Here is a 14890-nt window from a genome sequence, read left to right on the forward strand (position 1 = left end):
CACTATCCCCAGGTGTATCCAAATTTCCCTGAAATTCAATGAGCTTTTACACAACCAGGTTTGACCCAGGTCTCTCTCTTTCTCTTGCTTTCTCTGTGATTTTCAGCATGGTGCTTCCATGTCCCTGTGGGCTAGAGAAGAGAGACCTGATACTTAGAGACACCCCAGTTCTTGAGTGTTTGTCTGCACATGGAGGTAATAATTTGCCAAGCCAGCAACTGCACAAGTGGGACACGAGTAAAATCACTTGATGTTTGTCTGAGGACAGAAGGCTTTGTGTTTGTTCTGTTTCTACTGTTTGCTGAAAGGACAGGTGATCTTTAACAGTCTTATTTGCCCTACCTGGACAAGGTGGCAGTTTTCCAAACATTATTTTGTATAAAACACAGTAAGTTAAAGCTCCCTTTCTCCTCTACACAAACAACTGGTTGCTCTTACCTCAATGAGCGACCCATCTGACTGAATGATGCGGATGACCATCACCATAGGGATGCAGATCATGGAGGAAAGGGCAAGAACCCAGCCCAGGCCAATTGCCCAGTCTGGGTATGTGTAGACCTTGTTGTAGGTCAGTGGTTTGTACTTGGCCAAAGAAAAGATAAAGCACCCCTGTGGATGAGAAGGGAAAACAAAGTGAGGCTCAAATAATAACAAAAGTAGTGGGGCTCTGGTGCTACCACTGGCCCTGAGGAAGATCGGCAGTGAAAGGCAGAGCTGATGGATACTCCATGTATTTTAAACCAATGTGGGAATTATTCTTCCATTTAAATCATTAAAAGAGCATCTGCATCTGCTTATAGCATCTGTTGCTTGAAACAGTGTTAAGAGATGGTGCTGAACAGCTGCAGTATGCTGCCTGTTTTTATTCAGGGCTCAACTATTTGCTGTACATTGCAAGGAGATTACCAGGATGTTCTTCCCACCCAGTGAAATACTTCATGCTGAGATCTGCCTCAGACTGCTCAAATCTTTTTGTTACAACAGCTCAGCAGTTCTGTGAATGCTCTTTGGAAAGTGAGTTTTCTCTTCATGATTGTAGCATTTTGCCAATCCTAAGAAAAATACACTGAAATGTAACCAACTGCAGTCTGCACAGGCACAGCAGAGAGCTGTCACGTTAGCAGCTGACATCTGAGAACATAATGACTTTGAGGGGAATGTTCAAGCCTTCAGATTCTCTTGGCAAATTGGCCTCAACGCAACAGCTTTCTCTTGAAGAGAAGCAGTAAGAGGCGGCTCAGCACTGCCATGTGTAAAACTTGAAAGAGCTCAGGTCAGTACTCACCACGCAAAGAACTGGTGTGATCACAATCCAGCTCCATTTCATCCAGGGACCAGGTCTGTATCCAATCATATCCTCAATGGCATCATAAATATTATCAGCGCCTGTAAGAATCGAACATATAAAAGCCCTCTAAGAACTGTAGGATTAAAGCTGCTTTCCTAGGCCTCAAAGGGGCATTTAAAGGAAAGATGAGGGTGTCAGATGTATTCTTCAAATGGTTCCCACAGCTGTGAAGTCCTACATGATTTTCTAGAGAAGTGCAAGGGTTGGGGGACTCTCTCCCTTCACACACCCTCTCCTCTCTCCAGACTCTCACCGAACTTGCCAGATGGATCACCTGGGAAGGAGCTGACAGCAAACAGTGCACCCTGCTTCCACAGGAATCTGACTGGTGTGAAATTATGGCTTTGTTTGTTTTGCTTTTCTAAGGAGATGGAGCACATAAAGAATCAGAGAAATGACTAGTCCTGACCAGCAAACATCTGATCCCTCCCCAGCTCAGGCAGCTACAGAGGGTACTGTCAGACCTTGGTACTTGGCACTGCCTAAAAATAATGGGGCAGAATACATTCTTCTGTCAGCTCCCTTTTTGTACTTTCTGTTTGGTTGGCTTGGCCCTGTGGACGCTGCAGCCCTGAAAGGAAATTCTCTGAGAGACAAAAAGGAATTTTCATGGCTGGCCAAACTTTCAACTCTCACCTCTAAACTTAAAACTTAAGGCTTAATTGTGCCTTTATTAATTAGCAATGGAAAAATACTAATTTTTTTGTGGAAAAACACTGGAGGTTGGCTTCATCCCAGATGCAAATTCGTCTCCAAGAGGTCAGGGCAAATTTATTTTAATGGCAAGTGTCTGTTGCTGGGAAGAAGATTTTGGGGCGGCTGATGATTAAATATTTGGCAAGCAAAATTGTCACTGACTCATCAAAAGGTATCAGATGAAAGGAGTCCCACTTACCATAAACCCAGGCTACAGCAATACATTCAAAGAATGCAACCCACAAAAGGCATACACCACTAGCTGCATAGTAGTCAAAGAGTTGAAAAACATACATGCCACCCTGTAAAAGAGAGACACAACTGATTGGGATACAACAGGAAAAACCCAAATATTTCAGGCCCAGCTCCCAGCAACATCTATCAACCTGTCTCAATGACTGCTGTCTAATAAGAAGCAGTATCAAGCAAGTATGTAAGGTAAATATTTGGCATTGCCTTCCCCAGGGAATATGCATGTTTACTACAGGAAGAATTCCAAACAAGACAACGATTAAACAAAATTAAGCCACTTAGTATAATCTACTGACACACTTAAATCTTTCCTTCTCAAAAGCATTTTAGGATGGGCATTTAAAGAAACCAACGATACAAAGAAATAATAGGTTGTCTTCTAATACTAACACCTCCAAAAGACTGAAAATGGAAGTCAGTTCATCAGGAGGGCCTTCATTTACTGATTGAGTAAAAGGACTTTTTTCATGAGAATAATTAATTTTTTGCTTTCTAACTCTCTTTATTTATACTGTGCTGCTAGACTCTCTGCTCTCACTACACTGAACTATATATACCTGCACTTCTACATCAAACCCCACGTTTGTTAGGCACCTCTGTTACAGGTGCTATTTTACCTCCCATATTTGTGCTCTTCCAGTTGTTTTTAAAATCTGGCTTGGATTTTATTCTGGAGATAAATATCACAACAAAGCAGGCACTGGAACATATTCCTGTCTAGTTTATACTGGAATAAACACAGTGGTATTTAATTAATTCAAATCTGTGTAACTAAGATAAAATCTCTTTCCTTGCATACATTGGATAGATTCTTAATCTGCTCTGCTGAAGTTTTCCAATGTGTTTCATCATTTAGAGCTAGATGTTAATATTCGTACTCATGTTGATTGGTACCTGAGATCAGATTGAATTTAATGAGATTTCATGTCTCTGTTCCTCTGACTAAAAAGCGGGTGTATATATAGCTCCCTTTCAAAATGCTTTCAGATCTAGGGATGAAAGATGCTCTGTAGATCTAAAAAGCACTGCTCCTCTGAGTGGCTAAATAGCTAAAACCGGACTGAAAAATGGCTAGCAAAGAAGGCAATTTCCAGCACTGGTGCTACTTACCTCAGTCACCATAGTTAGTCCCAGAAGATAGCTAAGGAAACACACTATAGCGATGAAGATTTCCCGTCGGTAACCCTTCCTTAGGAAGGATGGGTGCAGATCAACTAATGACGTGATCTGTCCTTCAACTTCAACAAACTAAAGGGGGAAAACAGCAACAGAGAAATGTGACTTGAAGAATACCCACTGTACATTTCATCCAGGCTCCTACTTGAACAAACCCTCTCCAGCAACACCCCAATTGCACTCTGTGGCAAAATGCTGCTCTGAATAAATAAATCAGAAGCCATTCCTTTGTAACCCAGAGACTGAAGCGTCGGGGTAGTTTTCAGGCTGGAACAAGCTTTCAGAATTGCTGTTTATTTCCCAGCAGCCTTATGAGCTACCAAAGGGGCTTTGTAAATGCAAGCCACAAGGATAAAGGAGGTTAATTTGATGACAGGAAGGCACTTATGTGGCTTTCATGTTGTCACTGTTCCAGATGAATATAAGGTGTATGCTAGAAAACACGCAGAGAAAACACTTAAGAAAGTCCAAGCTAGGACAGTACCTCTTAGCCTTTTTTTGATGTGCCAGAAAACCTCACAGATACTAGTTAGGTTAATTCCACAATTTGATATAATTCTACTCTTGGGTTTGTTAGTGAAAATCCAGCCAAGGAAAGGCAGACTTTGACGTGAAATAGCAGCTCCTCTTGACTGAACGTGTCTTTTCTGGACCTGTGAGCAGAGTATCTCTCAGTGAGGCCCTGGTCACTTTTGCAAAAATAATGGAGCTGTTCATACAGTCCCCATAAAATGATTTAACAAAGTATTTGCATTTGTAAACCAAAAATGAAGCTCTGAGTAGATGAACTAAAAATCTTTATCTAGCTTCACAATATCTGTACTTGTACTTGTTTGCCTTTGGAAAACCATACATTTAAGATGTGTAACTTGAGTTAGCCAAATAACCCAAACTGGATTTAAAAAAAGGTTAAATTAATCAAAAAGCAGATGCATTTTGCCCATGGCAGAAAGCAACTACTGAATTTCCCCCAAATAAAACCAAAGACGGGATCTTTAAACTGATCCATACTTTCAACCTGGGAAGGCTGAAAAAGCACAAAGCTCACTGAAGACATGAGGTATCCACAAAGGCTGCCTCTGTAGAAATGATCTTCACTTTAAGTAGATATATCTTCTTATAACTAATAACTTATCACATTATTATTAATAGATTAATTTATGACATAGATTATTTCAGGAGAAGCTGCCTTTTCCCACCTGGTACCTCTATCACTCTTACAGTGCCCAGAAGAGCCCTTTAACCACTCTATCCTCTTTGATCACAAACTGAAGCTCTATTTTGGAAATACAGACTGTCCTGCAAACAGATTTTGTTCTACACCAGATTTTGTTGCCTCCTGTCTTGCTACTTTGACTTTTGTAAAACTAGTTTTCTTTTATAATGTAACCCTTTCCTTTGGGCTGATTTGATCTGAAACTGCTCTGGCATTCCAGAAACCTGCTTGACTGCACTCCAAAAAACCAGAGGGGTGGAGGAGAGAAATTAAGCGCTCCAATTAGTTTTAATCATTCCACGCAGTGAGGAGCTTTTTAAAATTACTAGACAGCTTCCAATTTGCATAAGCATAGGGTTGCTGAACCACGGCACTGGGCACTTCCACATTTACTTTGGAGCGACTGAAAGTTGCTCACCAGAGTTCAAAGATTAAGCCATAAAGAGCAATTTAGGGCAAATTAAATATAAAAAAAAGTAAGAGATTAAGTACACAACAACCGGTAAAAATCCATTTACAGAGATCTCCTCATACGAGAGAGCATTTAGGCTACATAAACATTTCATCCTTACAAATACCTTTTTCTAAAAAAATGTTAATGACCTTCCATTTGAGTGCAGAAAAGTTTGAATTTTGAACACGCAGTTACTGCATAATCCCTGGTCACCCATGTTTCCTTGTAAGTGGACTATCTAGAGATGATTTACAGGTTCCTTGGCAGTACTTAGTCCAACATTCCTACAAGCAACCACTGGGAAAAATAACCTAACTTCTTGGACTGAACATTTTGATTTTTTCATGCTCACTGATTAATAGCAGTGTGTGCTTTAAAATTAGTACAGCTGGAATATGAGATGCTTTCTGGCCTGTTTGGAGGGACTAAATACACGCTGGTGACGTGAAAGTCAGCAGGATCCCACATTCCTCAGCACCTCCAAGCCCAAGGCCACCGAAAAAGGCTGTGGCTTTGTTCTCTGGCTGCTCATGAAGCCACCCTGTACAAAACATTTTGTGCTTTTTGTATCTCATGACAGCTTCACTTTTTTGGCACTTGGCAACTATCAAATCCTGTCTTTCTAGTGGTTATTAATTCTTAAGGTGCTTTAATGATGGTGTATATACACTGCAGGTAATCGCAACGGCACAAAGTAACTCTGCGGAACTGACTGCTGTAGACTTGCATGTTTTAAAATGATTAAGCTTTTCTTCAAAAGAAGAAAATACTGCACTGCAACCAAAACAGTGGTATTTTGTGGCCAGATGGGGACTGAAATTTAGGTTAGGGAGTACTGGCCTAGTCTTGTGGACTCCGCTAACTCCTGATGGGAAAGACTTACTGAGCAACACCATATTACGAACCGACATCCACAGATTCATCAAGTGCAGCCCCTCACTAAAAACCAATACAAACAAATTCCTCTTAATTCATGCCTTAACTCAGCTTTTCTCAGTCAGCAGTGACAATACAATAAGCCACGTATCCCTTACCCATCATACTAACCTGGCTATCCAGTCCAAGCAACAGAAGCATAATAAAAAAAAGGATTGCCCAAAAGGTGGGCAGTGGCATCATGGACACAGCTTTTGGATAGGCAATGAAGGCCAGGCCTGGACCTAGAGAAAGAGAAAATAGGGAAGGGGAAAGGGAAGGGAAGAGAAATAGTAAGTACCAGCTCTTTGGTAAAGGTAGCCACCCTCACATTCAGGAATGCCTGGTTCCGTTCAGATAAATCCAAACGCAGCTGGAAATACCAGAAGTGAAACAGTTTGGCTGTTTTATCTGAAATCGAAGCACGCATGACTACAGCAGAAACCACAGGCAAACCCCCGAGGCCATTGCTAACAGATCACCAGTTTTAACATCTGTCTCAAACATGCCAATAATGGAGGTGTCCTACATCTGCCCTGCACGGACACAGGACAGTGTTGGGGGCAGGGGGGAGAAGGGGTGACCCAGGGGAATGGCAGAATCCCATTGCTAGCCCACATGGTCATGATGAAGATGATGGTGATGAAACTCTTTTGCATGCAGGGAAGGGGACTCTGCTGTGAACATTCCCCGGGATCTTCACTAATGCAACCACTGCCTACCCTCTGTATGCAACCTCCAAACCCAGCATGGCTTTTCTAAAGCAGGGTTTGCACCCCAGGAGTTTGCTCCTTTGCTTCTGCAAACCCTCACTGCTGCATTGATTAGGCTACTCCTAATTATATCAACTGGGGCTCCTGAAAAAATGGTTCCTGCTGTTGGGAACTGCTGGGGTGTAAAATCACTCTGTATAAAATTGCTTCCCCATGCTGTCACATCATCTGCCCCTATCCAGCCAGCCTACACGGTCCTGCCATGGTGACACTGAGTATGACCAACACCAGCCCCAGCTGCAGGATGGATTCTAGCAGTCTTGGAGCACCAGTGGGGCTGGGACTAAGTGCTGGGCTTCTCTACTCTGGAAAACAAAGCATTGTGTGCGAGGGCTCCTCTCTAGCCTGGGTCTGGTCTGCGCTCTGCACCAGACGGGATCTCACTCACACCCACACACGGAGCTCTTGCACTCTCATCTCCAGGGGCACTCCCACCTGGAGCCAGGTGCTATTGCTTATGGGAGCTTTTGTGAAGAAGGAGAGAGCCCTCCACAAGTGGGAGACAGGAACACTGGCAGCCTGGCATTTGCAGCAGGCTCTCAGAGGGGATGGAGAAATTTGGTGAGGCTGACAAAAAATTCTGAGGGCAGATTTAAATTCAGATTAAACCCAGGAATGCCTGGCTTGTCTGCTTGTTTACTTTAAGGAGCCTTCAAAATCCTGGAAAATGCCAGTTATCAAGTGTACTCATGTCATTTGCAATGGAAAAGGGATTTTTTTTTTGAACTGCTGCATTGCAGGGCCAAAAAAATCTTATCGCTGATCTGTAAAAAAAAAAAATAAAATTGCTAACGCTGCTCTTCCTAACTCCCACTTTTCCTTTCCAACAAGAAAGACAGAAAAAGAACCAAAAGAAAGAGGTAAAAAAAGATGACTTTTTTTCGAACTAAAGAAAACTTTAAGTCACTGAAAATATTTGAACAGAAATAAATACAAATTAGCCAACAATCAAGCAACTAATTTTATTTAAAATGAAACACAACTAAGATTTTATACGACAGAAGATACCAAAAAATTGGTGAATGTCTCAAATTTGGGGGGGCTTTGCTTTTTTCCCCCTTAACTCAGTGGATACAGCAGATCTTCCCTGAGGGAGAACTGCTATCAGATGGCATTTGCAGCTGATCTGTGCAATTGATGAGACAGATGTAAAACTGCTCTCCTCAAAACTTGCTCAATTCTGTATGCTTTGGCCAGTGAAACTGTTCTTGCACTGTGATACCAACTAATACGAAGTGCCCTAAGCCCTGTGCTAGTTTTGATTTTCCTTTGAAACTAAGTGTTGAAGTACAAAAAGAAAAGTCCATGTGAAAGAAAATGTTCCTGGCAACCCTTCAACTGAAACATAAATAATCTAAAAATTGTATTTAATTTGAAACTCTGTTCTTTGGGAGGGTGTTTTGCAAAAGTGAAGCACTTGTGGCTGCTATTAAAAGCTGGTGAGGACTGCCACGATCCCAGCCCACACTCTGGCCCTTTGCCATGGAGTGCTGTAGCATGGCTGGAGAGTTGCAGAGGCAGAGACCGGGCAGGCATCAGGAAAACTAAGGCACTATAGTCAGACCTGTTTAATCTGAATTTGTTCGCAAATGGAATTTAAAAAAGAAAAAAAAAAAAAGCAAATCTTGTGCTGGTTTAAGCTTGCTACAAATTGCATGGGTAGTAGAGTATTTCTTCCAGCCAAAGAGAGGCTGCACAGATTAGACAGACTCACTATGATTTTGTTGAACCTCCACTGCTTTCCCTTCTCCCTTTAAAATAATTTCAGAAAAAAAAAAAAGAAAAAAGCTATTCATTAAAAATCTGTTTTCATGGAGAAGCCAGAGGAGTCTAAGTTAACTGTTGTGTAAACCCACTAAAGCCAGTGAAGGCCAGCAGTGACCAGTGCTTTCAGCAGGAGCCAGACCTGGCTGACAAGTGTGTCCCTGGCACATGGCACCAAGGCTGAACTTGGCAGCGGTAAAAAATGTGGCCATGAGATTCTGCTGTCAGCAAATTTGTTGATGTTCCCGTGGCTTGCAGGAGGGCAAACAAGGAAACAAGTGGTGCCATGGATAGGGCAGGAGGGATTTAACTCCCTGGGGGGAGAAGGAGGTCTGTGGACACCATTCTCCCTCGAGTGCTACAGCCAAGTGGCAGTGCCTCTGCTCACCTTTTTCCTGACCCAGGGGAGCAGTTCTGACCTTGCATCATAAGAAACCAAAAAAAGGCAAGGCCAGAAAAGACAGGCTCAAGTGCCTGCTGGATGCCTCTGTGCTAAGAAGCAGCACCGAGGCAGCAGCAGCAACAAGAGCTTCCCTCACAACCCCATGCGGGTCCAGGGACACTCATCCCAGGGGGACCAAGTGTCTTCAGTAGCTCTGCAAGCAGTCAGAAGCCAAATCTGGAAGCTAATCAGTGCCCCTGTTGTATAAAATCCCTCCTTTAAAAAAATGCTTTTTGAGCTGTTGAAAAAATGCTATGTAAACACTCTGTTAGTTAATTTGTGTTTAAACGGTTTTTTTTAGCAATCCAGTGTTACTATAGAATTGTTTAATTCTAAAAATGTCAAGTGCTGTCAGTATCAGAGATTTAATAATAAAAACTAGAATAAATATTGACCAGATAAAAACCTAATGTGCAAATACTTAAAAATACTACTCTTGGAATTGATCCACCTACATACAAATAAAAAAATAATGGGGCTATTTATGATTCATTCAATAGGATTATTCCCTTGCTTCCTGTTTCCAAACAAAGCAATCAACCTCTGATCAAAATAAGCATTAAGGCCAAGACTGTTAACTAATTGCACTTGCAAGAGGTCTGCCAATTGCAGCCACCCAAGAATCCAGCGGTGCCATCAATGTAATTAGTTTTTCATTAGCCCTTGTGAAGTATTTTTCTAAAAGACTTAACTCCCAGAGCCATGTGATTAGAAGATATATTGACTTTTTCATTTTAATAGCATGTTTGCAGAGGAAAGCTTTCAAATACTATGCATGTGAATTAAAAGTGCTCAAAAAAAATCAGAAAGAAATGTCAAAAGTGCACTCAGGTGACATTGTTATTGAATCTGATTAGCTTTAAGCCTCATGGCTGTCAAGGCCTGATTCATTATTTTTCCATGGTAATTCCCATCTAATCTGTCTGTTCTACGTGAAAACACACGATTATACCTGCCTTCATGGACAAGAAATGCACAGAGGAAAAAATGTCATCTGTTTTGTTTGAAATACATTCTTCATCTGCAGTGCATAGCTGAATGTTAATGGGAAGAACCCTTTTGAAATAAGGGAGGAACCTAAGTGCACATCCAGTTTCTCACAGTTCTGTCAACCTCACCCTGAAACTACAGAGGACAAATGCAGGAATACAACAGCTGAAGTTCCTGTGGATGAAATGGTCCACAAAACCCTAGAGATGGAGTTCTCCAATTTCTCTTGCCTTTCAGTGAGACTTGGGAATACATGTCTGTATGACCCTTCAAAAGGCCAAGGTACTAATTCTACTCTAGTGCTGCAAGTAAGCAAAACTAAGCTATGAAAAATATATAAGCACTGGCAATTTGCATTGGAATGAAAATAAAGGTAGTCTGAAAAGAAGGATGGAACAAACTGTCGAGTCAATGACATTCTGGACCCTAGATAATGGTGCAGTTAACTCTGATCTCAACTCACATGGGTTAGCACACTCTAGGAAATGTGTTCACTGCCCTGTTAATCAAGACAGAGTAAACAGTATAACCCCAGCTAACCCTCACTGCTCTAGATGGAAGCCCAAATCAACAACGTGCTTATTTTTTCTGGAGATTATGGGAAATCTTGTTCTATTTTATCGCTTAGATGTTAGCTGATTGAGTCTGCAGAACTTTGCTCACACGCTAGGCGGCAGTGCCCACCACCACTGCCACCAACACCATCGTACCTGACTCTGCCACATCAGCAATGTTCACCCCTTGCTCTTGTGCCATGAAGCCCAGGACGGAAAAAATTGCGAAGCCAGACACAAAACTGGTACCACTGTTCAGGCATCCCAGCAGCAAACAGTCCCTAAGTCACACATATGTCATGGAGCAAGTTAATTAAAAAAAAAATTAACCCATTGTCCCTACTTTATTTACATCATTTAGCTAAAACACTAAACCCCCTTAGATGGAAACTTGCCTATAGCAGTTGTATTTGTACTTGTTGTAGCTCCCCAGGGAAGTCATTGCTCCTAAGCAGATTGCATATGAGAAGAAGATTTGTGTCCCTGCATCTATCCAGACCTAAAGGGAAAGATGGAAATATTGTTATTACCAGCACCATTGCATTGCAACACTCTATGCAAATACACAGTTCAAACTAAGCAATATCAACAAAATAATTGCTTCCATTGAGGGTGAAAGCTACAGGATCAGGGAGACAGGGAAAGAGAACATCACATTTGCAAGTTTGGCTTTCACAGGGAAAAGAAAATTGTTAGCATCAGAGCCCAAAAGAACATAATCAATCTCTACAACAATTCCTGTTTCCCCTCCCCAGAGATGCTCAGTATTTCTAGTTTCTTAGTCATTCAGCTGATCCTTCCTGTTGGCGCAACAATAAACGTGTTTCAGTGCAATAGGAAATGCAGAAGTATTTATAACATTGCTCATTTCTGTTGTAACTCATTTCAGTTAAGAGTAGGCTGGCAGATTCCCTAAACTGAGGATGTGAAAAGCTTGAGAAACAGGTTTGTGTATTTGGTTTGTTTATTTTTCTAGCTTTCTGGTTGTTTTTGTACCTGTTCAAATGCAAGATAAAAAGCCATAGGGGTGGGGGGAAAACAAGCAAAACACAATGCACTTTATAAGATACATATCTGATCTTGGTCTCGTGATTCTTTGTCCCGATTACATTAAAAAAACCATATACAGAGTGAAATAACCATACACTATGAACTTCTTGGCTAGTAAATACATAGAGAACTATCAAAATGTATCCTCTGAATCCCATCTGTTCTCTTCTTTCTGCTAATACAAATCTGCAAACACCAGTAGAAACCACCCAGGAGTCTAAGTGAGAGTGAAGATTGAGGACCATTACCTTCTCCCTCCCACCACTGCTTTCCAGCACCTTGCTGACTAGTGTCTCCTTGGAGTGATGTTTTTGCTAGACCGTGGGAGGGGGCTTGTCAGCTTACATCAATCTCTTCTCCATTATCAGCTGATACTCTGGTTAGGGCTAACAGCAGATCATAAAAATGATAGAGTCCCATAAAAGAAGATTAATTCCTAAAATACAACGTCTCCTGTGAAAAGGGTGTCTTGTAAAAGAGGGTAAGACTAGAGAATGCACCTAATTTTCACAGTGTTTCTTTTCATTACACTTTTTCTACTTCAGTTATTTAACTATCACCGGAGTTCTATTTTTACCAGTTACTCAACAGAAAGAAATAGCAAAGACAGATGTTATTTCCTATCACTGCGACCAACATTTTTTTATTTTCAAAGATCCCTTGTTTTTTGTTTTTTGGAGGAGGGTATTGCTTTTTTTTTTCATTTCTCATGTGAACACTACTGGCTGAAACGATGCTGGTCTGCTCAAGGGTCCCACACTTGCACTCAGTCAGCACAGACAGGAATTTCTATCTATACAGTAAGAGTAAGCCTGGCTCCCACTAGCAAGGGGTAAGCAAATGGTAGTTCCTGTGCCTCAGAAAGCATTTTCTTCACCTTTCCATGTGTTTTCATTCTTCTGTAATTCCATCCACCTCTCTCCCAATCTCCTCCTATTGAGCAGTGGGAGGTAAGTGACACTGGTACTCACAGTTGTTGCTTGTTGTTCCATCTGTGAAGTTCATGTGTCTCTCCTTTGAAACTAAAGACTATCCTCATTAAAAAAATGCATCTCCCTTACCTTACCAACAAGAAAGCTGAGATTGTATAACGGGACAGAGTCTACAGCCTCAGAGTCCTTTGACACAAAAAAAATACACACGCATACACACACATACATACACATGGAAAGATGCATTAACACATTTAACAGTGACCTTCTCAAGCAGATCTCTGGAAAATATAACCCAGCATTAGTGTTCATGCTATATTTGGACCTCTAAAGACCATGGAAAAAAGTCTATTGCCATTACATCACCACCATCACCCTCCACCATCCCCCTTTGCATAGGAAATTGTCCCGCTCCCTGCTCCTGGTTCTGTACCTGTGGGTCAGCTAACCGTGAGATATCAGGGTAAAGATAAAACTTGATGCCTTCTGCAGCTCCAGGCAGGGTCACGCCACGGATGAGTAGAACAAGGAGCATGATGAATGGGAACGTGGCAGTGATGTACACTACCTGGAAATGAAAAAAAGAAAAAAACCCCGAAAGTATGTTTAGCCTGGGGCAGCCAAAGCTACACCTCCAAAACCGAGAGAGCTCTAATGAGGAAAATTCAAAGCCCCCTCATATCTAAAAAGGACCCAACCTGAGTTTCTGTATGTACTTTTAGTGGTTTTTACCACTTTACTGCCTTAGGCCTAAAGGCAACGCATGAATACCTCCAGAGCCCCCCAGTCAGTGATCACGTCACTCAGGCAGAGGACAAGCAGGATTTTATACAACTCATGACTTTTGTTCAAATTCTGCCTTTGCCCTGTTTGTCCTCCTCACATGACAAGTGCACCTCTGCCAGGGAAGTGGTTTCCTCACTGAGGGTGCCTGAAACATTACCTCATTCTTTATTGGAACTTTAAAACTTACAAATCGTAATCTGTTTCGCAAGCTCTGCTGCTACCTCTGACCTTGCTGTGTGGCCCCACTACTGCTCCTACGGGCAACTTCACCAGAGATTAAGGTAATTTAGTCCATGCTCCTATGTCTCCCTTCCCATCATCTTGAACACAAGAGGCCCTTCAGGTTGGCATCAGCCTCAACAGCAGTAATTTCCAGTCCCATAACTTCATCTTGCCCTTGCTGCCTATTCAGCAACATCATTATTGGAAACTAAGGCTCTATTCATCCAGTTTGAGAATATGTCTTCATTATCTTTAACCTCTATTCCCACTCTCTTTGAATAACAGCCTACTTCTTCTCTTCTTGTTATCTTCTCATTCATTTGATGAAAGAGCCCTTTGCTTTCATCTCCAGCATGAGGGTTAACTGAGCTTGCATTTGGACAGTTCTATCTTTAGACCCACACTTTTTGACCTCTAACATTTTGCTTTCTTTGCTCATCAGTGTTCTCTCATTTTTTATATAACCACTGTGTTACAGTCAAGAATCACTACTGTCCAAGAAAGGACATTTTTCTTGGAGTCAAGATGATTCCCCCAGGTAATTACAGTTTGCTGCCACGAGTTAGAATGCATTTTTGTTTTCCAGAATTTGCTTAACTACTGCAAAGCTCCCGAGATGCTCCATTTTTCTTCTTAAGTGTGTCCTCTGAGAATAACAAGGAGAACTCAAAGCCTGCATTGCCATAATAATTCACAGAGCTGGACTGATTTCATAGAATGAAAGGAAATCTTTTCATACATGTCCTTTTTAATTCTATCCCTGAATTTTCTGTATATTTTCCACCGACAAATGATATGCATTACACATTAGCCTAGTTTCACCAAAAACAGAAGATAAAAAGGGGGATTTCTGCACTTTCTGATTTTTTCTAACATAAATCAGGCCTATGAAAAGTCAAAGTTTTCTTCCAAAAATATATGCCTTGACATATTTTCAGGAACTGAGTAAACAACACTCACAGAGAGGCCTTTGCATTATGGGTAGAGATTCTCTCGCAACGCCACAGGAATTTCTAAGATCAAGCACTTTATCCAAAGCATAAGCACAACTATTATTTTTCACCATGATTTCATGTTTACTTGTCCAATCCTCTACTACAGATTTAAAAACTACATCTTTCCCCCCGCCCTGCTCTCCAAAGAGCCATTAACACACTGGAAAGCAGGGAAGTGCTATAAACAACCATCTACTAAAGTAAACTCGACTTCTCAAATAATTCAAGTCCTCCATTAGAATTTACAGTTTACTTTTGTTTGACCCCAAAGTTAATGGAGTCAACTAGAGACTTTCCAATGGTTTTGTTGGGCTTTGGCTCCACA

The 14890-nt window shown here is 41.5% G+C and overlaps 1 protein-coding gene across 7 annotated transcripts in view; it reads right to left on the bottom strand.

Moving 5' to 3' along the window:
* SLC6A6 (solute carrier family 6 member 6) overlaps positions 1-14890 on the bottom strand; it is a 57196-nt gene that overhangs the window by 7837 nt on the left and 34469 nt on the right. For all 7 annotated transcript variants that reach the window (XM_032699367.1, XM_032699364.1, XM_032699362.1 and 4 more), the window contains 8 exons: positions 12996-13130; positions 10976-11079; positions 10737-10861; positions 6190-6302; positions 3407-3544; positions 2244-2346; positions 1286-1386; positions 439-609 (listed from right to left, as the gene is read on the bottom strand). In XM_032699367.1, the coding sequence (XP_032555258.1) occupies positions 439-609; positions 1286-1386; positions 2244-2346; positions 3407-3544; positions 6190-6302; positions 10737-10861; positions 10976-11079; positions 12996-13130 (990 nt within the window). The remainder of the gene's footprint in view (positions 1-438; positions 610-1285; positions 1387-2243; positions 2347-3406; positions 3545-6189; positions 6303-10736; positions 10862-10975; positions 11080-12995; positions 13131-14890) is intronic.

This window comes from Chiroxiphia lanceolata, chromosome 11 (assembly GCF_009829145.1).
Source record: "Chiroxiphia lanceolata isolate bChiLan1 chromosome 11, bChiLan1.pri, whole genome shotgun sequence".
In the NCBI taxonomy this organism is placed as follows: domain Eukaryota; kingdom Metazoa; phylum Chordata; class Aves; order Passeriformes; family Pipridae; genus Chiroxiphia; species Chiroxiphia lanceolata.